The sequence below is a fragment of the Eumetopias jubatus genome, unplaced genomic scaffold (genome assembly GCF_037043125.1).
Source record: "Eumetopias jubatus isolate StellerSeaLion01/CBP00866 unplaced genomic scaffold, mEumJub1_p1.0 scaffold_1, whole genome shotgun sequence".
NCBI classification, from domain to species: Eukaryota; Metazoa; Chordata; class Mammalia; order Carnivora; family Otariidae; genus Eumetopias; species Eumetopias jubatus.
In genome coordinates this window covers 121647641-121673267 of record NW_028274807.1, presented here as the reverse complement: position 1 = coordinate 121673267, position 25627 = coordinate 121647641, and the positions used below count along the sequence as shown (strand labels likewise).

The 25627-nt window shown below is 36.5% G+C and overlaps 1 protein-coding gene across 5 annotated transcripts in view; it reads right to left on the bottom strand.

Moving 5' to 3' along the window:
- Positions 1-25627, bottom strand: part of PIK3CB (phosphatidylinositol-4,5-bisphosphate 3-kinase catalytic subunit beta) — a 197043-nt gene that overhangs the window by 67456 nt on the left and 103960 nt on the right. For all 5 annotated transcript variants that reach the window (XM_088026062.1, XM_028099135.2, XM_028099136.1 and 2 more), the window contains 5 exons: positions 22865-23035; positions 21892-21969; positions 6015-6266; positions 4507-4603; positions 393-523 (listed from right to left, as the gene is read on the bottom strand). In XM_088026062.1, the coding sequence (XP_087882188.1) occupies positions 393-523; positions 4507-4603; positions 6015-6266; positions 21892-21969; positions 22865-23035 (729 nt within the window). The remainder of the gene's footprint in view (positions 1-392; positions 524-4506; positions 4604-6014; positions 6267-21891; positions 21970-22864; positions 23036-25627) is intronic.

Below are 25627 nucleotides of genomic sequence, written 5' to 3'. Positions count from 1 at the left end.
TTCTAACACAGCAGTGACTATGTCTTTAATCCCTAAACTAACATGCTGGGCAAGCTTCAGTGTATATTTCACATGCTCAGACTTATACGAATGCATTTATACCGTTTTAAATTCAAAAGAACCTCAGAGAACAATTATGACTTCCTCATTTTATAAGTGAGAAATCTGACCTCCAGAGATATTATGTCTCACCTGGTCAGTGATAAAGCCAAGATTAAATACAAGTTTAGTTGGCTCCAGGCTCAGTGGTCTTTCCACTGAATCAAGCTGCCAATGTATGTGACGTTTGGAAGAGAAACAAACATGTAAAGCTTAAACCATAAACATGCAGAGCCAAGAACTAATGATTCAGTGATTTTCATGCATAGTGGTCCTTTAAATAATGAGCTTACCTTATCAAAGGGAGGATAATAATAAGGTTGTTTTTTATTCTCTGGGAATTTGATATGCAAAGCTGTTGCATTTTCAGTATATGGATTTGTTTGAACAGTTCCCATCGGATTCAACATTTCTTCAAGTTCATCTAAAATATGCAAATAATTTTGATTCTTAAAAAATGTTTTTAAAACTAAACTAAAATAAATCCTTAAGAGAAAATTATTTTAAAAGTATGTCACCTAAGGAATTTGGCAGACAATTTTATCAGTAAGCCTCTAATTTTCTGTAATACTTGACACAAGAACTGAATGTGAGTTTACATACATCTCTAAAATGAGAAAGTTTATAAAAATACCTGCCTCACCTCTTTCTGCAAATTTAACAAGTATCCTCAATTTTGGAAAAAAAAAAACTTAACTGGAATTGCTCTCCATCAAAATAAGGTGACCCATAGAATTTTTTTATTACTTCATCACGTATATGGATTCCTTATTTTCCCTAGTCATCACAGTACCCAAACTGGTATTTTGAGAGTCATCAACAACATTCTTTTGGACAAATCTAATGTTGTTTATGCTCCTCAATTATCCCATAAACTGCTGATACAGTTAAAGGGCTCTCTGGTAGTTTCTGCAACACTCCATTCAAGTGGTACTCCTTTAACCAAATGAACTGCTTATTTCTTTAAGGCACTCCCTCTGTTCCACCACAGTCCATTCACAGAATTGGGCATGGGAATCTTAGATTTCAATGTTCTCATTAAACTTTTTCATTTCACAGATAAGTAACTGTTGAAGAGACAGTAAACTCAAGAGAACAGAATTAGCAGTACAACCTAAAGTCTCTCCTCTCCAAACTATTACCTCCTTCCTTATACTGATTTTTAGCACAGTTGTTCTCTCCTAAGGAAATAAAAATCCATTGTGTCCAGGCCTAATGTCCAAATATTATGCATACTCAATTATTTACCAATGCTAGAAAATATTTTTTTAAAGATTTTATTTATTCATTTTGAGAGAGAGAGAGCACGAGCTGGGGGAGAGGCAAACTCCCTGCTGAGCAGGAAGCCCAATTGGGGGGTGGGGGGGAGGGAGTCCCAGGACCTGGAGATAGTGACCTGAACTGAAATGAAGGCAGACACCTAATCATTTGAGCCACTCAGGAGCCCGGCTAGAAAATCTTTATAGAGTATTTCCAAGTTTCAGCTCATTGATTAATTCTTTGCTTGAGTTGTTTAATACTCTCAAATTTCTGATTCTGTTATCACCCAGAAGGAAGCAATTCTCATCATTTATATACCTCTAAAGCAGACAGATTTCTCAGCAAATTAAAATCCTATACTTATACTATCTGGTAGCATTATACTCCTTTGTCCTATCATACACAATCTATCTAAAGTAAAATGTATGGCACCTGGGTGGCTCAGTCATTAAGCATCTGCCTTCGGCTCAGGTCATGGTCCTAGGGTCCTGGGATCGAGCCCCGGGTCGTGCTCCCTGCTCAGCAGGAAGCCTGCTTCTCCCTCTCCTACTCCCCCTGCTTGTGTTCTCTCTCTTGCTTTTTCTCTCTCTGTCAAATAAATAAATAAAATCTTAAAAAAAAATAAAAATAAAAAAACAAAGTAAAATGTAGCATTTTAGTATTCTTATTAGCCCCAAACATAGAGAGGTAACCTTGCTTAAAAGTAATTACAAAAGGCACACTAAAATATTTTATAAATAGAGTACAAACTGGTACAACCTCTACTGGAGAACAATTTGTGATTATCAAAATTACAAATGTATTTATTCTTGTTTTCATTTTAAAATTCCAAGTTTTTATTTTAATTCCAGTTAGTTAACATAGAATGTTATATCAGCTTCAGGTGTACAACCAAGTATTTCTTCTTTAACTCAACAGACCCACCTCTATGAATTTATCTTAAGACATATATACCTGCACATACGCAAGATTATTCATTGTAACACTGCTTAAATTATCAAAAGGTAAGTCTGCTTTAAGAACAGCAGCAGTAGGGCGCCTGGGTGGCTCAGCTGGTTAAGCAACAGCCTTCGGCTCAGGTCATGATCCTGGAGTCCCTGGATCAAGTCCCGCATCGGGCTCCCTGCTCGTCAGGGAGTCTGCTTCTCCCTCTGACCCTCCCCCCTCTCATGTGCTCTCTCTCTCTCTCTCTCTCTCTCATTCTGTCTCAAATAATAAAATCTTAAAAAAAAAAAAAGAATAGCAGCAGTAGTCTATATAGATACTAAGTTAAAAGGGCAAAAAGGAGAACACTGCACAGAATGCTACTTTAACAATAGGAAGAAAAATAGAAATCTACATTTGTATTTCCTAGTGTATACACGAAGAAATCTGGAAGATACAAAAGCAACCAGCAATGTGATTATATACCATTTAATGATGGCCTAGGGACTCCAGACAATAGATTTGAAGTTCCTTTGTTTCAGCTTCACTCCTACTGGGATAAAGTGACAATTCTAGAGCTGATACACGTATAGCAAATGTGTTCATTTATTATTTTTCATATTACATTTTGTTAGAGATGAAGTCAGGCTCATGGTAAGCCAAGTTAATAGTGCCCAAAATTGTCTATTTTGCTAAAAATACCAGTCAAGTTGCTTGGTGATTCTGGAGAACATGTGTGAGTCTAAATTAAAATTTTCAAAACAGTGTTAACTGCTGAAATGCATAATTTTTACTCTAACTATGAAGCTCATAGTTACTCTTAAGAAATGTATAAATGGGGGCGCCTGGGCGGCTCAGTCATTAAGCGTCTGCCTTCAGCTCAGGTCATGATCCCAGGGTCCTGGGACTAAGCCCCACATCAGGCTCCCTGCTCAGTGGGAGGCCTGTTCTCCCTCTCCCACTCCCCCTGCTTGTGTTCCCTCTCTCAATGTATCTCTCTGTCAAGTAAATAAATAAAATCTTAAAAAATGTGTAAATGCACACTACTCTCCTATATTTGGGGGAAAACATGATTAGTAAAAACTATTTCAGGTAGGGCGCCTGGGTGGCTCAGTTGGTTAAGTGACTGCCTTCGGCTCAGGTCATGATCCTGGAGTCCCGGGATCGAGTCCCACATCGGGCTCCCTGCTCGGCAGGGAGTCTGCTTCTCCCTCTGACCCTCTTCCCTCTCGTGCTCTCTATCTCTCATTCTCTCTCTCTCTCAAATAAATAAATAAAATCTTAAAAAAAAAAACAACTATTTCAGGTATATGGAGGAAAGGGTAGAAACTGAAGAACATATACACACATAAAATATTAGAACATGAGTTTTAAATGTGTCTGTGAATAACTGATTATCTAAAGCCAATTTCTCAGATGTCAACTACTAATAAATGAGTATTTTCAAATGTTTGTCACCCACAAATACTTTTAAAATGCAATTAAGTTCATAATTTTATTAATTATATTAAAGAACTATGAAGGCAGGGGGGAAAAAAAGAAAACCACTATTATAATGCGAAGTTTACACTAAAAATTTCAAACACTCAGGAAAAGCAGTATGGAATAATGGAAAGAATCAAGCAGTCTTTTGTACAAATCTTACTTTTGAACCAATCTGTAAGATTTAACTAACTTATCTCTAAGGTTCACTTTTCTCATCTGTAAAACGGAGATATGTAAATGGAGAGAAAATGGAGATAATGGAGATAAAACTATCTACCTTGTTGGGGTGCTCTGAATAATATTTCAGAAATATAGGCATATGGAAGGTGCTCCTCTTAGCTCAAATTTCAGGTTAAAGCCAACTAAACACTTACTTATTGTGTTTTTACTATTCTTCCCATATTAGTGAATATTCCTTCTATTAGTATAGAAATTTAGTACAACTACAAGCAAAAGGGTTGTTATAAAGAAGACACTGTTCCTTAGGAGAATTTCTCCAAAATCTATAAAAATAAAACTTTTAAAGCAAGAACATATTCACCGAAATAACAAATATATTCAGATACAAATCACTTTTTTAAATATATTAAAACAATCTGTGGGAATCTGTTTTAGAATAAATTTAAAGATACGAAAAGATGTTTCTTTACTAAACTGAAAGAATAGTGAGTCATAAAGAAACATTAACTAGTCCACATGCCAAAAGTTACTCTTTAAGGATTAGGATATAAGTCTTACCAGGAAATGAAGACCAGCTGTGCAATATTATGTCTCCAGATCGCAACTGTCCTTTAAAGTCAAAAACCATCGTATTTACCCATGCTACAGGATAATGCTGTTGAAAAAGATAGCACTGCATAAATATGCTGAAAAAGAACTTTAGCGTGTAAACATGTACATGCCCTTTGTTTCAAACATTTAGATCGAGAAATTTCTAAAGTTCCAGATGATTTCCAAAATATCCAAAATAAAACAAGATATACACGGAAAAATGTTCAAGATCTTTAGAATGGTTCAAGAAAACTCTGAAAGCCAATTAATGTTTCATCATGAAATGATGTATCCAAAAAACATTATTTATTGTATAAACATTGTAAATGATGAGGAATTTTTAATGATTCAAGAAAATATGTGTGATATGTCAGGTTATAAGTTTTATGAGCTTTAAGCCTCAGTAAACCTTAATGTAGGAGAAGGCAATGTCTGCAGGCATTGTAGAACTTATTTGTATTTCTTAGAAGGAAGCATAGACACCTAGACCAATTAACTTGGTCACAGTGTATCAAAAAACCTTATAGTCAAATACTTTAAGTAAAATTCTTTATCTGTGTAAGAAAAAATACTAAGGAAGTACCTCTTCTGTGACTTTTACACCCTAAAATTTATTTTTAAAAAACTGTATGATAATAACCAGAGGAAAAGCCTGCTTAATTCTTACGTTAAATAAAGGACACAAATTCATGTAGTAACCAGTTTTTTTAAAACATATAAAATTCATGTCCCCATCCCTCCAAAACAACTTTTCATAAACTTAAAGAAAAATGAAAAAGACGGGACTAAAAATATGAAATGGAAGATGAGAATATGAGAACAGGTACACCATCCTTTTTCCACAATTTCAAAATCTAAGAAACTGAAAACTAAAAGTTTAAATATAAAATATTTTATAAATAGAGTACAAACTGGTACAACCTCTACTGGAGAACAATTTGTGGTTCATTCATAATTCATAATTATGTTTATTCATAATTCATATGACAGCAAAACATAGCCAGAAATGGCATGAAGTTAACTGATATTCTGCATTTGTCTCATTTAATGTGAATATTCATATTCACAGCTAGTGATGTGTTTGATTACAGATTTGTGCCCCAGGCCCCACAGGTGTGCTGAGTAAAGTATGTTGTATGATCTTTCTAAAATTCACGAAATTCTGAATGTTCAAGCATATGTGGCACACAGAATTTCAATTAAGGTACTGTGGAAATATAATTTTCTTAATATTTTCATTCTTTTTTATCTATATTTTCTAAAGTATTATATTTATAATGGAACACTTATGATATTTGCTAAAATAATCTGCCAAAAGAGAAATAAATGAGCAAGACATAAAAATGGAAGATTTATCATCTTTTTAAAATCACTTCATAGAGACCAAAGTTATATGCTATAATTTCACGTTACTCAATTATTTCAAAGTGTTAAAATTATTCCATTGTAAAAATTTTTCAGTAGTGTATAATTACCACTTTCCCAGATTTCCGGATGGTCTGATATTTACAGGGATTAATAGTTTTAGTCGACTTTTTCGTTTTCACTTTATCCAAAACTGCATAAACAGCAAAACATAATCGAGCCATTCGTGGAAGGTCACATGTATTTATATCAAATTCCAGTGGTTCATTCCAAATGTGATCATTTTTCCCTGATATCTCTGAGCTTACAATGGTTTTACAGAGGAGTTCAGTACCATGAAAAAGGCCAGCCCTGACATGAACCTGTAATGAGGGAGACAAAAGCAAACACGGAATTATGAATACTGCACCACTGAAACACCTTTACTCTGAAAAACAAACATGTACTGTAACAGTTTTTACATTCAACCAAATAAAAAAAACATGTACTGTAGCAGTTAATATAATTTAGTGAAATGCCAGTACATTTCCTAGAGGGCACCAACTCTAGGAAAAACTTTTCCATAGAACCATCAGGCTGTAAGTAATCAGTATATAATTCACTGAATTGTTATTTTAATCTATCTTTCACTTAATAAGTAAACCAACTAAAAAATGCACTATGTCTCAATGGTATAAACAGATCAATAGAAACCAAGACCATAAGTATAAAAACTATTATCATATGCTCACCTCCACTGACTGCATTTACTTGGGGTCTTGCCTTATTCTTCTGTATAACTGGAAATTAAGTGATGGATAAAACGTCTCCAGAGTCTCTTTCTAATTCTAAATAATGTACGAACTGGTCGTTACAAGAGCCACCTTCTTCTTTTTTTTTTTTTAATATTTATTTATTTATTTGAGAGAGAGAGAGAATGAGAGACAGAGCATGAGAGGGGGGGAGGGTCAGAGGGAGAAACAGACTCCCCACTAAGAAGGGAGCCTGATGCGGAACTCGATCCTGGGACTCCAGGATCATGACCTGAGCCGAAGGCAGTGGCTTAACCAACTGAGCCACCCAGGCGCCCCCAAGAGCCACCTTCTTAAAGATATTCTATCCATATTTACAACTACCCTACACATCGTTTTCATTTTTTCCTAAAGACACAGGTCCACAGTGATGCAGGACATATGCGCAATGTCCCAGAAAATTTTACTCACTCATTTATATAGTTTTTTAAATGACATAACCCAATTATCTCTAAACTTAAAAGTGAGTAGTACAGAACTAGAACAAATAATCCTAAAGTGTATACGGAATCACAAAAGACTCCCAAATAGCCAAAGCAACCTTGAGAAAGAACAAAGCTGGAGGCGTCACAATCCTAGATTTCAAGATAACACTACAAAACTGAAGTAATCAAAACAGTATGGTACTGGCACAAAAACAAAGACATTGATCAATGGAACAGAACAGAGAGCCCAGAGATAAACCCACACTTACTTGGTCAATGGATCTACAACAAAGGAAGCAAGAATAAACAATGGGGAAAAGATAGTCTCTTCAATAAATGGTGCTGGAAAAACTGAACAGCTACAAAGAAAAGAATGAAACTGGACCATCTTCTTACACCATATACAAAAATAAACTCAAAATGGATGAAAGACCTAAATGTGAGACCTGAAACCACAGAACTCAAATTACTCCCACAGAGGCAGCAATTTCTTGGACACTGGCCTTACCAACATTTTCCTAGATATGTTTCCTCCAGCAAAGGAAACAAAGTAAAAATAAACTACTGGGACTATACCAAATAAAAAGCTTTTTCACAGTAAAGGAAACCATCAACCTAACAAAAGTAGTCTACTGAATGGGAAAAGATATTTGCAAATGATATGCCTAATAAGGGGTTAATATTCAAAATATATAAAGAACTTATACAACTCAACACCTCCCAAAAATCAAACAATCCAATTAAAAAATAGGCAGAGGACCTGAACAGACATTTTTCCAAAGAAGACATTCAGATGACCAACAAACACATGAAAAGATGCTCAACATCACTAATCATCAGGAAAATGCAAATCAAAACAACCATGAGATATCACCTTATACTTGTCAGATGGCTAGAATCAAAACAAGAAACAACAAATGCTGATGAGGACGTGGAGAAAGGGAATCCTTGTGCACTGTTGGTGGGAATGTAGCTTAGTGCAGCCACTGTGGAAAACAGCATGAAAGTTCCTTGAAAAATCACAAATAGGAATACCATATGATCCAACAGCTACACTATTATTTACCCAAAGAAAACAAAAAAACTAGTTTGAAAAGACGTATACACCCTTACGTTTATTGCAACATTATTTATAATAGACAAGATATGTAAGCAACCCAAGTGTCCATCCACAGATGAATGGATAAAGATGTGCTGTGTGTGTGTGTGTGTGTGTGTGTGTGTGTGTGTGTGTGTGTGTTATGGAATATTACTCAGCCATATCAAAGGATGAGATCTTGCCATTTGCAACATTAGAAGGTATTATGCTAAGTGAAATAAGTCAGAAAGACAAATTCCACATGATTTCACTTATATGTGAAATCTAAAAACAAAGCAGGAAAAGACCCATGAATACAGAGAAAAACTGATGGTGGCTAGAGGGGATAGGGGAAGGGGATGGGCAAATGGGTGAAGGGGAGGAGGTACAGGCTTCCACATATGGAATGAACAAGTCACAGGGATGAAAGGTAGAGCATAGGGAATATAATCAGTGGTACCGTAACAGTGTTGTATGGTGACATATCGTAGCCACACTTGTAGTGAGCATAGCATACTGCATAGAGTTGTACAATTACTATGCTATACACCTGAAATTAATTTAACATTGTGTGTCAACTATACATCAATAAAATTGGTTGACTAATAAGTTAAAAAATGAGTGGTGAAAGTAGAACTAAAAACAATACTAAAACACAGACTGGGGTGCCTGGGTGGCTCAGTTGATTAAGCGACTGCCTTCGGCTCAGGTCATGATCCTGGAGTCTCGGGATCGAGTCCCACATCGGGCTCCCTGCTCAGCGGGGAGTCTGCTTCTCCCTCTGACCCTCTTCCCTCTAGTGCTATCTCTCATTCTCTCTCTCAAATAAATAAATAAAATCTTTAAAAAAAAAAAAAAACACTGACTTAATGAAATACTTTATGGTCAAATGTTTTTATATTGATTTATTCAAATGTGATATTAGCATACAGTAGTACTCAATTTACTGTTTACTGAATGAATACATGTGAATATATAGGTTCATCTTTAATTTAAAATGGGCTTATCAATAAAAATTGACTTATTAGAAGAGTTACTATCCTCATTTTGAAAAGGAGTATCAAGAATACCCATTCTATCTAAAGATACGGAAACATATTTAAAAAGAAATACAAAATTTTAAGTAATACCATCAATTTTTAAAATTATAAATATTTATATTAGAATTACTTGATTTTAAAAGCTATTAAAATTATGTTATAATTGCATAACTAAAACTACAGGTTAGTAGACTACACATTTCATAATGTAACAGGGCAAGAATGGCTTACTTTAATCAACAGTATTCATTTATCTAACTCTTACAAAATAAACACAGATTGGGGTGCCTGGATGGCTCAGAGCCTGATGTGGGGCCGATCTCACAACCCCGAGACCATGACCTGTGCTCAGCGTGGGGTCTGCTTAAGATAGTCTCTCTCTCCTTCTACCTCTGCCCCTCCCCCTCCTGCTTGCACACACATTCTCTCAAAATAAATAAAATCTTAAAATAAAAATAAACACAGATTAAAGGGTTAGATATGTTAAAATCACTAAAAAGCTAATTAAAAAGAAAAGCTATTAAAAAGCTATCAGAATAACTACTGAAGCTGGGTGTTGGGTTCATGGAAGTTGATTACACTATTCTCTCTACTTTTGCGTATGTTTGAATTTTTCCTTTAAAAAAATTTCAAGCTAAAGAGAAGAAAATTATTTATTCCAATACAGATGGATTATTATTACATAGTAATCCATCTGATAAGTAAAGATTAAAGTAATAGGGATTACAAAGAATTGCTAAAAGCACTTGCGGTAAATTCTCAGGCCACCAAGAATTTTTATCTGAACACACACCTGATTCCCTTCAACTTCACAGAAAAGGGATTATTCCTTCTACTCAAAACCTGTAGTTCCATCTTGCTCCAATTTCCCAAGTACTTAGACCTTGCTCCTTTGCTTCTCTGAATTGGAAAAAACCCCTCCCCAGCAGGCTATAAAACCTTTGCATTTCTCTCCTATGTCAAACTCAAACAAAAATCTTCTTTAGAACCTAACAATTCATAATGAGAATGGTGCCAGCATCTACTTAGACACTCATGTTTCTTACTTTCAATCCATAATCAAGCCTATACTGTAATACAAGGGGAAACTCGTTTATGATGTAATCTTATCATTTAAAATTTTTTTTAATATATTGATTTTTTTTTAAGTAGGCTCTGTGCCCAACATGGGGCTTGAACTCACAACCTTGAGATCAAGAGTTACATGCTCCACCAACTGAGCCAGCCAGGCACCCCTATAATGTACTCTTAAATGAAAAATAAAATAAAAAAAGACAATACATACGCACTAAAAGCATATTCACATTTTGATGGTGCAAAGAAATGAATACAAAGAAAACTAGTTATGGTAGGATAGCAAGAATACTGGTGATTTATCATTCTCAAGTGATCTTGGATTATATTTTATAATGTTATCTTTAAAATATATTTTTAAGATTTTATTTATTTATTTGACAGAGAGAGACACAGTGAGAGAGGGAACACAAGCAGGGGGAGTGGGAGAGGGAGAAGCAGGCTTCCCGCCAAGCCACCCAGGCGCCCAATGGTTTAAATTCTATTCCTATTTAGTAGTCTTAATTGGCAATGACTTTGCTGCACACCTCTCCAACCCAAGCACCAGAGTGGCCCCCATCTGCCTCTAGCTGTGCCACAGTGGTTTCGGTTCTTAAGGCATGCCAGGGGAGTTTGTCTTTGCCCAGGCAGTAGGCACTCCTTTCCTTTCCTCCTGTTGAACTCCTTTTAAGATAATGACTGGTGTGATAGTAGTGGAACCTTTCCTAACCTCCTGATAAACTAAAATTACCATTCACAGTGTGTTTATAAACTGGTGCTCAATCTTCCTGAGGTATATTAGGGATGAAAAGAAAACTTCGAAATCTGGATTTTATGCTCTTCCTACTTCCCATATAATTTTACTAACAATAAATGCCATTTATTGAGCAGTTCATGATAGCACCATTTCTTCATTGCTTAGGAGAAAATAATTTGGTTCTTATAGGCAATTACAGTTTTCTTTATAGAATAATGGTTATTTCTATTTTGTCATGACTATTAAAAATACTAGTATAGTAAGTGTCTCACAGTTTAGATACTATGAGTACAGCATAAAGGAAAATGCAAAGATTTTGTAAAAGTGCTATTGTATAATTCCTTCTTTATAATTATTGTTATATTCTTTACAGAGTAAAAATGAATCCCCAGACTTTTTGCTTTATTTCGGGGAACACAGGGAAATAGCATTTAAAGTAGTGTAGAGACATGGACTTAAAAGTTGACTGACATTGTCTATTACTTTTTTATTTAAATTTTGACACTGTTTAAAACAGGTAACCTTGAATGGGTTTTTTTTTTAAAAAGATTTTATTTGAGAGAGAGAGCACTCGTGTGTGTGCACATGCGAGTGGGGGGAGGGGCAGAGGGAGGGAGAGAGAAAATCTCAAGCAGACTCCACACTGAGTGTGGAGCTCAATGCGGGGCTAGATCCCACGACCCTGAGATCACAACCTGAGTCGAAATCAAGAGTGAAACACTCAACTGACTGAGCCACCCAGGTGCCCTGAAAGGTTGTTTTTAAAATGATTTTCATTTTCACTCATACTTGCATTAAATTTAATGAGTTTTGGATTGATTGTGAGCATTTGGTGTTATGCCTGTATTTAGGATCTTAAATTTAGACCATCCAGCTATTTTGTGTGATACTTTCTAGAATAATAATTTTAAAATATTTTAAAGATGGGGGCACCCGGGTGGCTCAGTCATTAAGCATCTGCCTTTGACTCAGGTCATGATCCCAGGGTCCTGGAATCAAGCCCCGAATCGGCTCCCTGCTCAGCGGGAAGCCTGCTTCTCCCTCTCCCACTCCCCTGCTTGTGTTCCCTCTCTCGCTGTCTCTCTCTGTCAAATAAATAAATAAAAATCTTTAAAAAAAAAAAAAAAGAGGGCGCCTGGGTGGCTCAGTTGGTTAAGCAACTGCCTTCGGTTCAGGTCATGATCCTGGAGTGCCTGGATCGAGTCCCGCATCGGGCTCCCTGCTCGGCAGGGCGTCTGCTTCTCCCTCTGACCCTCCCCCCTCTCATGTGCTTTCTCTCTCATTCTCTCTCTCTCTCTCAAATAAATAAAATCTTTAAAAAAAAATAATAAAAAAAAAAAAGAATTTAAACCACTGAAAGACAACTTTGTTTTCAGGTAAGGTAAAAGTCTGGGTGTAAGGTAAGGTGTGAAAACAGAGGCAAGGAGATCAGTGGCGGAGGCTGTTGCTGTAATTCAGGGAGAGATTTACAGTAAAGGCTTAAACTATGAAATGTTCAGGAAGACAAAGAGTAAAGAATGGATAGTAAAGTATTTCAATGAGGTAGGATCAACAGTGTGTGATCAATTGATTAAATATGATAGGTAAGGGAGAGTGGCGACTCCAGTTGCTTTACCAAATATAAGAGGAAAAGTAGTTAAAGGAGTTAAGAGAATGAGTTGGGGAACAATAAATAAAGTTGGCTTTAGAAATATGTACTGAGGATGTAAAAACAGGAGTCTGGAACTGAAAAGAGCTATCTGGGCTACAGGCAACGGTTTGAGAATCATAAGTAAAGGAGGTACAGTTTTTTGAATTTTCTTACAAAGAGGATATCAGTAATTGTTTTCCACGATGTGAAGAATCCAAATGAGAGGAAAAACACTAAGAGGTGTTGCTGAGGCAAGGCCCACATGCCTCAAGCAAACAATCCATCTGACCTCTGAGTTCTGTGACCTCAAAACCTCCACAGTACTTCCTCTCCTTCCCCTCAGCCACACAAACCCAAACACATCCAGAATTTGACTTTGCCACACCCCAGCATCTCCAAATCACTAACTGCTACATCTCACTCTCTACCCACCTCCCTTCCAACTCACTCTGACACTCCTATGGGAAAATCTGCTTGCCCTCTTTAAGGCCTCCATTTCAGTGACCAACACGTCCCCCCAATCCCTGCTTTTCTCCATCACCTTTGTCTGCCTTTGCCTTCACCAAAACTCTGCCGATGTGTCTCTCTCTGTCACACTCATCTGAAGTCCATATGCTGGATAAACCTAATTACCTGCCTTTCCTCCATACTACATGTTTTGGAATCAACCAGCACCATGACTGACCAGTCTCAAATGTAAAATTATTCTTTTATCACTGCAAGAACATTTCTTACCTTTAATTAACTGCTGAAAACTTGCATAACCATTTACTCTCCTATAAGATGAGCCTTCCTCATATTCAATAAAACTATTTTAAAAAATAATGTAAAACCCCTATTTAAGCTCCTTTTTTTGGGTTAGGTTTTCTGTTAACTGAAGATGACATGCTTTGATGGATACCTCCTGTCTGTCAACCTATTCTATTTAGAAGTGATAAAATACTAGAATAATGAAATACTAGTCCATTATTATCTATAAGATAAGGAAAGTAATGAGAAATATCAAATTATGTAGCTAACAAAAAAAATCAGAATCCAATACTCACCAAATACAGATCATTGTTACTAAATTGCGAAGTCATGTCAGTGGGCAGATTGAGGATGGCATATATGTTAGGATGAAGTAAAGGGTTTAAAGAGTATTTTTCTCCCAGAAAAATGCAGGTTGCTTCATATGCACGTAATGCTCCACAAATCTCCAAGTAAAGATGTATGGGGGGTGGGGTGGGGGTTGTCATCTATTCACACGATTCCCCCCCATAGGAACATGATGTTCCTAAGACTACTTTAATTCTACTCTAGGCTCACCTGACCTTAAATGGCCACAGAAAAGTCTCTGCTGCCTCAACCTTACCCAAAACCCAGTTTGAGGTAAAAATATGTGTACAGAATTTCCTGAAAGATACACAATATATTTATTTCTTTGGGAAGTTCAAATATTACCATTCAATTAAAGATAAACCATCACATAGTTGAATATAATACCTAGACTGAATTACTTTGGTCTCTTATAGAATGACTTTTCCTGGGGTGCCTGGGTGGCACAGTTGGTTAAGCCTCTGACTCTTGGTTTCGGCTGAGGTCACGATCTCAGGGTCCTGGGCTCTGTGCTCAGTACAGAGTCTGCTTAAGACTCTCTCTCCCACTATGGACTCTGAGAAACAAACTGAGGGTTCTAGAGGAGAAGGGTGGAGGCATGGGTTAGCCTGGTGATGGGTATTAAAGAGGGCACATATTGAATGGAGCACTGGGTGTTAAACGCAAACAATGAATTATTGAACCCTGCATCAAAAACTAATGATGTAATGTATGGTGATTAACATAATAAAATAAAATTAAAAAAAAAAGAGTCTCTCCCCCTCTGCCCCTCCCTGCCTGCATTCTCTCTCTCTCAAAATAAATAAATCTTTTAAAAAATGACTTTTCCTATTGTACTGTCAATATTATATTTTAAGCCTAACCAGTGAAAAGATTCTATAAAAGAAAGGTATGTGGGGGCGCCTGGGTGGCTCAGTTGTTTAAATGGCTGCCTTCGGCTCAGGTTATGATCCCAGGGTCCTGAAATCGAGCCCCGCATCGGGCTCCCTGCTCAGCAAAGAGCCTGCTTCTCCCTTTCCCTCTGCCTGCCGCTCTGCCTACTTGTGCTCTCTCTCTCTGTCAAATAAATAAATAAATATATATGAAAGATATGTGAGAGGCGCCTGGGTGGCTCAGTTGGTTAAGCATCCAACTCTTGGTTTTGGCTCAGGTCACAATCTCAGGGTCATGATTTGAAGCCCTGCTTCAGCCTATGCGCTCAGGAGGGAGTCTACTTGAGATTCCCTCTCCCCTTCTCCCCACTCATGTGTTCTCTCTCTCTTTAAAGTAATAAATCTTTAAAAAAAAAAATGAATGAATCTCTAAATTCTACCTCTGAAACTAATATACTATATGTTAATTAAATTGAATTTAAATTTTTTAAAAAAGAAAGATGTGAAACATTATTTTATCTACTGTAATGATGCTAGTATGGGTGTTGGTGCCCACTCTATCTCCTACTGCGTCTCCTTCAGAAGGAACCACTAACATCTCTCAATTTATAGTAGTATCAGGATGAGTTCCAAACACCTGAATTACTAGTTTGTTTATCTTAGGAGTTTCTGAATATAACTGATCACATTTTCTTTGTTTTGACCACTAGCTATATTGCAAGAGAGCAAAATCTGTAGTCCAACATCAAGCAGTTATGGAGAATCTTACTATATACATACTTACTGTGAATCTTGCTCCTGACTTTTTTGACTATTAAATATCCTCAATTATTTTCTAAAAAGTCAAAATTTTGTATAGGGACACTGTGTATGTGTTGAGAGAGAGAGAGACAAAGAGACAGAGAGGGATCAAGCACACGTACACTTAGCTCAAACATTTGTAAAGTAGGATTTGGTAAATCATAAATAAAATGAAATATACATAAGACACATTTTGCATCTTTTGTATGATAGGACAGAATGAATTTGAGGATAAAAATTCTATTCAGTCCTTACTCTTGGTGACCCTGAACATTTACGAGACTTACGAATTTATCACCTTTTGAATACGGAATAGTTTATTCAGAAAAATTACAAGTTTAAAGAAATGAATATTTTTCAATGTTTTTGTAATAAAAACAAGCTACTTAAATTGCTAAACTTGAAAATGTTAGCATCTCTTGGTTTTTGACAATTTTTGAGAGTAAGAACATTTAGGAGTCTACTCCGTAAGTACTCAAAAAATATTACTTAGTATTTAAAGAACCAAAACAAAAAATGCTAGCTGTAATTCCATCAACCAACTTCTAAAAGAATTCAGATATAAGGAATGAAGTAAAATTATGGATCAGGTAGCCACAAAGCTCAAAAAAACTCAAGTATAATAAACTCGAAAAGTTCTATACTAGCTATAAATAGCAACAGCAAAGGGTATGATCCACAAAAGAATAATAAAGACTCTAACCAAAGCATGGGTGGTAACAATAAAAAAAGAGACCCTGCATATTCTGAAGAAATGTGTTCAAATATTACTCATTATCTAATTAGTCAAAGTGTGATTTAAGACCAAGTCATTAAGATTATATATCTACTTGAGAAATCGCCTAGTAATTTGCTAAAATAATTCAAGTTGATACACAGTTAAAAACAAACAAGAATACTAAAAGTGACCTACATTTAAAATAAAGTGGAAACAATAGCCAAACTATGGAAAGAGCCAAGATGTCTATCAACAGATGAATGGATAAAAAAGATGTGGTATATATATGATGGAATATTATGCAGCCATCAAAAAAAAAAACAACGAAATCTTGCCATTTGCAACAACGTGGATGGAACTAGATAGAGGGTATTATGCTAAGCGAAATAAGTCAATCAGAGAAAGACATGTATCATATGATCTCACTGATATGAGGAATTCTTAATCTCAGGAAACAAACTGAGGGTTGCTGGAGTGGTGGGGAGTGGGAGGGATGGGGTGGCTGGGTGATAGACATTGGGGAGGGTATGTGCTATGCTGAGTGCTGTAAATTGTGTAAGACTGTTGAATCACAGACCTGTACCTCTGAAACCAATAATACATTATATGTTTAAAAAAAAAAGAAGAAGAAGATAGTAGGAAGAGAAAAATGAAGGCGGGGAATCGGAGAGGCAGACGAACCATGAAAGACTATGGACTCTGAGAAACAAACTGAGGGTTCTAGAGGGGAGGGGGGGTGGGGGGATGGGTTAGCCTGGTGATGGGTATTAAAGAGGGCACGTATTGAATGGAGCACTGGGTGTTATACACAAACAATGAATCATGGAATACTACATCAAAAACTAATGATGTAATGTATGGTGATTAACATAGTAAAATTTTTAAAAAGTTGTATGTTAATACAATAAAAAAAAAGTGGGAAAAAAAAACCCTGTGTTTTCTGAACTTAGAATTTCCTATGGTAGCAGAATTAAAGAGAAGTTTTTGTTTTCAGAAAAATCAATAAGCAAAACTATATTCTGAACTTGCATCACATGGAATTTTGTCAAAATTGTCCCATTCCCTGATGCTTGGTCTGAATCATCTTCAGGCTGTGAAAAGTAAAGAATTTTAAAGGACCATCATGCTTATCACAATCATGTTTTATTGTCCAACTTTAGTAAACTTCCAGAGACCCTTTTTCACAAGCCCCAGAACATTTGGAGAACAAGAAAAGGCAGGCTTTATCATGCAAAGAACTGTCCACTGTGCTACAGCAAGGATGTGCCAAAGCTACACACACAATTCCTGAATTCAACAATTAAAAATGTTTCTGTGTTGGGCAAGACATGAAACTTTTTCCCAACATTACACCTAATTTCCTTCTTGTTCAGTAATAATGGCCAAAATCCACTACTTTCTACCTTTAGATATGAGACACAAAAAAAGGTCAAGTGAGATGAACAGGATGAAATTCCCACGGTTTCATGAAGGGCATCACTCTGTAAAGAGGCAGATTTGTTCTGGCTTTTGGGAGGAGTGGTATGCTATCTTTAACTAAGAATATAAAGATGTTAGAGATAGTTACACTAAAATGTATTAATGCATAACACAAATATTTAATTACTGTTCCAGGCACTGATAAGAGAAAAAAATTAAGATAGTTTCCTTCTTTCCTGAGGTTATATATATATTTAACAGTTTAGGTGTGCTGACACCCATGTAAGTAGGCTATGAGGTGTTATGATTTTCGACTAAGTATGCTATGAGATGTACGTGAGCTTGAAATTCTCTGGGTTTATCCTATTTGTGGTTCATTGAGCTTCTTGAATCTGTTATATTTATGTCGTTCATCAGGAAAGCTCCCAATGATAATTTCTTTAGTTTTTCTGAACTGTACTCTTTTTCTTTCTGGAACTCAGATTACACAAATGTTCAACCTTCTGATATTGTTACACACAGGTATTTGAAGCTATAAAGAGTTTTTTTCTCCCTCAATCATTTTTCTCTATTTTGTTCAAATTGGAAATTATTTTTATTAATCTTAAAATTCACTGACTCTTTCCTTTCTCATTATCATTTCACTACTAAGTCCATTCAATGAGTTTTTAAGTGATAAGTTATTGTATTTTTCAGTCCTAAATTTTCCATATGGTTCCCATTTTATCTTCTATTTCTTGACTGAAACTACTTTTCCATCCTTTTCAATTGTGTCTGCCCTTACTTGGAGCAATTTATATGTAATAACTAACTTAAGATCTATGTAATCTGAGCACTGACACCTATTGATTATCATTATCCATAGAACTTGAGATATTCCTGGTTATTTGCCAATTAATTTTAAATTGCATCCTAGACCATTATGACCACTACGTTGTAAGACTCTGGGTTTTGTTTATATCCTACAGAGAATGTTGATGTTTTAGGAGGCAATGGTTAAGTTCAGACTACAAGTTGCAACAAGCCCCTTGAAGCTATGGTTCTAATACCAGTTCAGTTTTCAAAATCCTTTGCAGAGCTCTTGGATCTGTCCTCTGTGTGCAGCATACAGTGACCAGACTGAGACCTGGTGGGAGCATATGCTACAGTTCAGTTTTCAAAGTACGTAGGAGTTAAGACTCAGATCCGCATTAAGTACAGCTCAGGAATAAACCTATAAGCATAAACAACTTTAAGGAGTTGCTTTCCCAAGCTCTTCCCACTCTTCAATCATCCAAGTATTTTTTGGTTGCCTAGGACTCCCCTTTTTTTAATCACCCAGCCAGAAAGCTAAAGCTTTATTCACCCACACTTCCTGCAACTATGCCAAACAGAAGAAGAAAAAGAAAAAAAAAAACCTGTGAGGATTTGCCCCATTCTCTCTACAACTCCTCTAATCAGAGAAGGTTCAACTCTGCATTTTAGGCCTGTCCCCATTGTTGCTGCTGCTGCCACTGCCACCACTGCTACTGCTCCCACAGGACTTCTTAGAAACTGGGGCAAATGACAAGAGAGAAGAAGAGGAAACAAGTAACAGAGGGGAAAAGTAGGGAAATTCTCACTCTCTGAGAGTTAGAAGAAAACCTCTTTCCCCCCAGAGTTCTAACTAGAGGGCTTCTTGAGTTCTGTGTGCACTAATGTCATCTTCTAGATTTGGGACAGCATTGAGTTCAGGCTTCTCCTGAATATTACGATACATACCTGAAAAGTAAAACACTACAAGGCTAAGAAAAGACTGATCAAGAAGCAATATGCTTCAGAATTCTAAGCACACTCACCTGGTCAAGACATTCATGTGCCCTTTAAGATCTCTGGGACTCTAAATATAATGGATTTTACTCCTGTGATTAGGTTATACTATTTGACATAACTGACTTTAAGGAAAGGAGATTATCTTTCATGGGCCTGATGCATTGGGGAGCCCTTCAAAAGGGACCAGGCTCTTCCTGGCAAGAAATTCGAAGTGTGAGAAGGATTTGATGCTTGAGAAATTCTCCATTTCTATAGAGTTAAAAATAGAGAGAGCCACATACTCAGGCTTGAAAGATGCCTCTAGTAACTGAGAATAATCCCCAGTCAATCCCCTACCAAGACCCAGCAAGGAAATGAGAACCTCAATTCTATAACATTCAAGGAACTGAATTTGGCCAGTAACTTGAATCCCCTTGGAAGCACATTCTTCCCCAGAGCCTTCAGGAAGAAATACAACCCAACTAACCTGGATTTCAACCTTGCAAGAACGTAAGCAGAAAACCCAGCCACACCATGCCCAGACTTCTGACCAACAAAATTGCAAGCTAATAAACAGGCATTCAAGCTGCTTGGTTTGTGGTAATTCGTTAAACAGCAATGGAGAACTAATTTAAGGGGCTATTATAAACTTAATGCCAAAAGTATAACAACTTAGAACAAATTCTTCAAAAGACAAAAATTATCAAAACTGACGCAAAAGAAGTAGAAAACCTGACTATGCATTAAAGAAATTAAATTCCTAGGGATGCCTGGGTGGCTCAGTTAATTAAGCATCCCTGACTCCTGATTTCAGCTCAGGTCATGATCTGAGGGTTGTGGGATGGAGCCCTACGTCAGGCTCTATGCTCAACGGGGAGTCCGCTTGAGATTCTCTCGCTCCCTCTCCTCTGCCCCATCCCCCCACACTTGCTCAGTCTCTCTCTCTCTCTCAAATAAATAAATCTTAAAAAAAAAAGGAAATTAAATTTCTAATTAAAAACCTTCCCATATGGTGGCTCTGTCAGTTAAGCTATCTGCCTTGGGCTCAGGTCATGATCCCAGGGTCCTGGGATCAAGCCCTGCATGAGGCTCCTTGCTCGGCGGAGCTGGCTTCTCCCTCTCCCTCTACCCTCCCCCCTGCTCATGCTCATGCTCCATCAAATAATTAAAATCTTAAAAAAAAAAAAAAAAAAACCTTTCCCACAAAGAAAACTCCAGGGACTGATGGCTTGGAGTAAATCTTACCAAATATTTAAGGAAGAAATAATACCAATCCTATATAAGCTTATTCAGAAAACTGATAAGAGGAAGCCTTCTCAAGTCAATTTGTAAGGGAAAAAAGATCAGGAACTTTTTTCTTTCATGGTGTTTGAACTATTTTACCTGTCCCAACAACCATGTTGTACTTCTGCAACTAGACAAAAATAAGGAAAGTTTAAAGGAAAAAACTGAATTACCACTAAAACAGAAAACAAAGGCTAACTGGCCATAAGCATACTCATTAAAAATTAAATCCTGAGAAAATAAGAGCCGAAAAAAAAGAAAAAAAAAAAGCCCTATTTTAATGACAGCTAACCAAAGAATCTTTAAAGTCCATTTATAAAAGCAAGCCACTGGTAATCTTTGGCAAGTTGCTCCCGAATATATCCTCATGCCAGCAAACATCTCAAACTAAGTGAATCTTTTCTTGGATCACAAAACTATTCACTTAATTTCCTGCCAAGCAAAATAGGGGAAAATGCACACTTTACACTTTGAGAAAAAATGCCTTGTTAAATCTTTACTTAATTGTATGGGGTTATACAATAAATCGCCAGGTGTTAACAACTTGTGGTCCATAATGTAGTCATCTATTTTCTTCCAGGAAATGATACTACATTTTCTCTGTGTTCAATAAGTTTAAAAGAAAGGGAAAGGTCTGAGAAAGGAGGCTGAGTGCGGCTCTAAACAAGGCTGACAAAGGAGAGTTAAGCTTGCATAGGAATCTGTGACCTATAGTTTTGGCTTAAACTGTATTTGCTGAATTCCTGATCTAAAGCAAGTTCTTTTACATAACACATACAGGAAAAATGTCACTATATCCAGTACATCTCCAACTATTCAAAGAATACTTTAAAACAAAAATCCTTAATTGTCTTGTATTAAGTCACCATATTCTATCTTGTGTAATTGACCAATATAGGGAAAATTTAATCTCCAATGTAACATTCATTGAATATTCATTTTGAGTGAATAACTCACTCATATCAGTTAAGTTATTCAAATAATGGAGCAGATAGGGGCACCTGGGTGACTCAGTTGGTTGAGCAGCCAACTCTTGGTTTTCGCTCAGGTTATGGTCTGGGGTCCTAGGATCAGGCTGCATTTGGCTCTGGGCTCAGCATGGGGCCTGCTTCTCTCCCTCTCCCTCTGCCCCTCCCCCGCTCAAGTGCTTGCATGTGCTCTCTCTCTCTAAAGTGAATAAATAAATCTTTCAAAAATAATAACAATGGAGCAGGTAAAAAAAAAAAAACTCAAATCTTAACAAGTACTCACTTTTACACTTTCTTCTGTGTTAAGTTTATTTCCCTTAACCAAGACAATCTGGAAAGGGTTGTTATTTTCCCAAACATGCTACAAAAGAATGAAATAGAGTATTTTAATTAAAGACATAAATATTCTATGCTAGCAATGAAATCATCTTATCTGTTCTCATGTCCATTGGCAAAATAATGAAAATAGACCTCTGAACTAACAACTGAAAATCATATATACTAAATTAAGCATCACAACCACTAGCACTTATTTCTTATGGCAAAACACAGGCAGCATTCCAATACTGCCAAGAGATTCACTAAATTAAACACCATAAACAAATAGTATTAAAGCTGTGGATGAATTAAAAATTGACCATTTAAATTAATATACAGTTAATAACTTAATCATCAAGGAGAGATTAAACATACAACTTGTTAAAACTGAGTAACTATTAAAAAATGTTAACTGTTCCAATCAATAAACAGAAACTTAGGATTTGCTTTATATAAATATATTCTGGAAAAAATGATATCTTTGATATATCTAAATTCTAAAAGTATTTAGTAAGCAGAAGGCAAGTTATACCAAAAATGCTATCATAGCTTAGCTGACAGAAATGAAATACATGAGAACATCAACTATTTTGCACATCTAACTTTTCTACTAGAATGTCTCAAATTTCTCAAACTGCTCACTGAAGTCTACGTTTGGCTGTACTCTCAAGAAATTTCTAATTTGGTGTCATTTTTTGTGATACCAAAATAACACCAAAACCAGAAATAGCACATTCACATTTATATGTAGCTTGAGCTGAGGAAAAAGAATAGTAGCTAGAAAGATAATTACCAATAAATGGTAATGGATCTTTGGCAAATGGGCATTGGTTTTCACAGAAGGAGAAGTGAGCAGAGAAAATATGTGAGGCTTAAGCATACAACCTAACAAAATTACATGCTTTCTGGGTTACCAAAGGTTCACACATGAAACTTACAGAAATAATTCGCATTTTCTTTGGTGGTAAAGGAAGAGGAAGGTTTGATGAATTTCGATTTATGGCAGCCTCTATGGCAATCATTTCCTGTTCATACATCTTCTTGATCTTGAAACATTCCACAAGCATAAAATGGGGCAAGGTCCTGTTCATTACACAATTCCGGATATACTACAGTGGCAAGAAAGAATAAGGTAAAGATTTTCAAGCAGGGGCACCTGGGTGGCTCAGTCGTTAAGCATCTGCCTTTGGCTCAGGTCATGGTCCCAGGGTCCTGGGAAAGAGCCCCACATCAGGCTCCCTGCTCCACGGAGAGCCTGCTTCTCCCTCTGTCACTCCCCCTGCTTGTGTTCCCTCTCTCGTTGTGTCTCTGTCAAATAAATAAATCTTAAAAAAAAAAAAAAAAAGATTTTCAAGCAAATACTTAAATCGACATAAGAATAATATTAAATGAACACCACTATACCAACTATGAAAATATCTTAACTAATGTCAAGAATATGAGAAATTAAAATCACAATATAAAATAGCTACCATTAATTAACACCTAAGTACCTAAGAACTAGCTACTTTTTATATTTATAGCTAATTTTCCTAACAACACTTTAAGAGAGATTTTCCTCCCTTTAATAGATGAAAGAACTAAAAGTCGGAAGAGCTAAGTTACATACCTGGCATCTTTATAGCTGGTATCTTTAAATCTACCTTTTTTTTTTTTTGCTAAACCTTTAAGAAATATATATCTCAGTCTAGATGTTTTTGCCTTCTCTTTGCACTTAATACCTAACATTCTGACCAACTGGCTCACCTTTCTAAGGGTGGGACTTGATTGGTAAAGACTGTGATATCACAATGCAGCTTTGACCAATCAGTCAGGAAAAGTGGACATGTAGTACATATGTGGTCATTTCTTCACATCCTGAGGTGGTCATCTTAGAATTTCCCATGGATCCCTGAGGCAGACCTGGTACCTTTACAGAACCAGGCTCCAGAAGATAAGCATTACTATCTCCCTTGCAAAAACATATTGGCTAGATTAGCTTGATACTCTGTTTTATTTCCATGAGACCAGAACGACTCTCCAAAGGCATATAAGAAAAGGAGTGGTTATTCACATTACCGGGGATGCCTAACAAACTGAATAGAAAGAAACCTAATGTTTCCTCAGAAGAATAAATTTCCTATATAGATTCAACATATTATATTCAATTCAGAACCACAAAATACTTTTTTGTTGAAATTTTAAAAAATTCCAGAATGGTCTGTAAGTAGGAGTTACATATTATGATAAATATATTCAATCAAAAATTTTTCACTATGAAATATGTATCATTCCACTTCCTTCACATTCCTTTACCTACATGGTATACTTTCTCTCTCCTACAACCTTGTACAAAACATATACAAGCCTTTAATTTTCTTAATAATAACAAATCCTAAAAAACAAACAAACAAAAAACCCCACAAATCCTAGTTGTGGCAAAACAATATGCCCTCCACTAATCGAGGTTAAAAAAAAAAAAAATCACAGCTCCTTATTGTCAGCCATCACTTAATACATGGCATGCCTGTATCCTTCTTGCTTAAAACAAAATAAAAAATCACAAGAGTAATGACATATTTTTCTAAAATCCTGTTACTATTTACCTCTAACTTGGCATTTAGCCTTTATTCTTTATGCAATGACCATTTCTCAGTCTCCAAATATAATTTCAACAAAAATATCTGCAAGTTTCTTGAAGGCAAAGCCAAGATCTATCTGATAAATAGCACACCTCATGGTGGGGGAGGGGTGTTGCACTGCATTCACTTTATTTATTTATTTATTTATTTAAGATTTTATTTATTTATTTGACAGAGAAAGAGAGCACACAAGCAGGGGAGGAGGAGAAGCAGGCTCCCCCCAAGCAGGGAGCCTGACACAGGGTTGGATCCCAGGTCCCTGGGATCATGACCTGAGCCAAAGGCAGCCGTTTAACCAACTGAGCCACCCAGGCGCCCCTCACTTACCTTATTTAAACTCCAGTTTACTCCAAAAACAATCTGAGGCACTATACTCAAGGAACTCATGATTGCATGGAAATAGTTATGTCAAAGATGGAGGAAAGTTTTTGAGGATGGTCAGACCTAATGCTTACAAATTTTCTACCATATATGGAAGTAACAAAAAGCAGAGGGAAGGGCAATTATACATATAAATGTTAAACTGAACTGAAGTTTTCTAATTCACAATGAAAATTTATAAGACCTTGTTAACGGATAATCACAAGTTTTTATACAATTTAATTAGTGACCATTTAATAAAAATCTTGTATTTTACTTCCCCCAGAATATTTTCTACCTAATTATTATGTTTATATGATAACATAGTAGGCAGTAGCAAATTTTATTAAGAATTCATTATGTCGGGGCACCTGGGTGGCTCAGTCTGATAAGCATCTGCTTTCAGCTCAGGTCATGATCCCAGGATCCTGGGACTAAGCCCCTCGTCGGGCTCCCTGCTCAGCTCCCTGCTCAGGGAGTCTGCTTCTCCATCTCCCTCTGCCCCACCCCACACCCCGCCTTGTGCACTCTCTCTCTCTCTCTCTCTCGCAGATAAATAAATAAAAGCTTTAAAAAATAAAAAAGAGGGGTGCCTGGGTGGCTCAGTCATTAAGCGTCTGCCTTTGGCTTGGGTCATGATTCTGGGGTCCTGGAATCAAGTCCCGCCATCGGGCTCCCAGGAGTGCGGGAAGCCTGCTTCTCCCTCTCCCACTCCCCCTG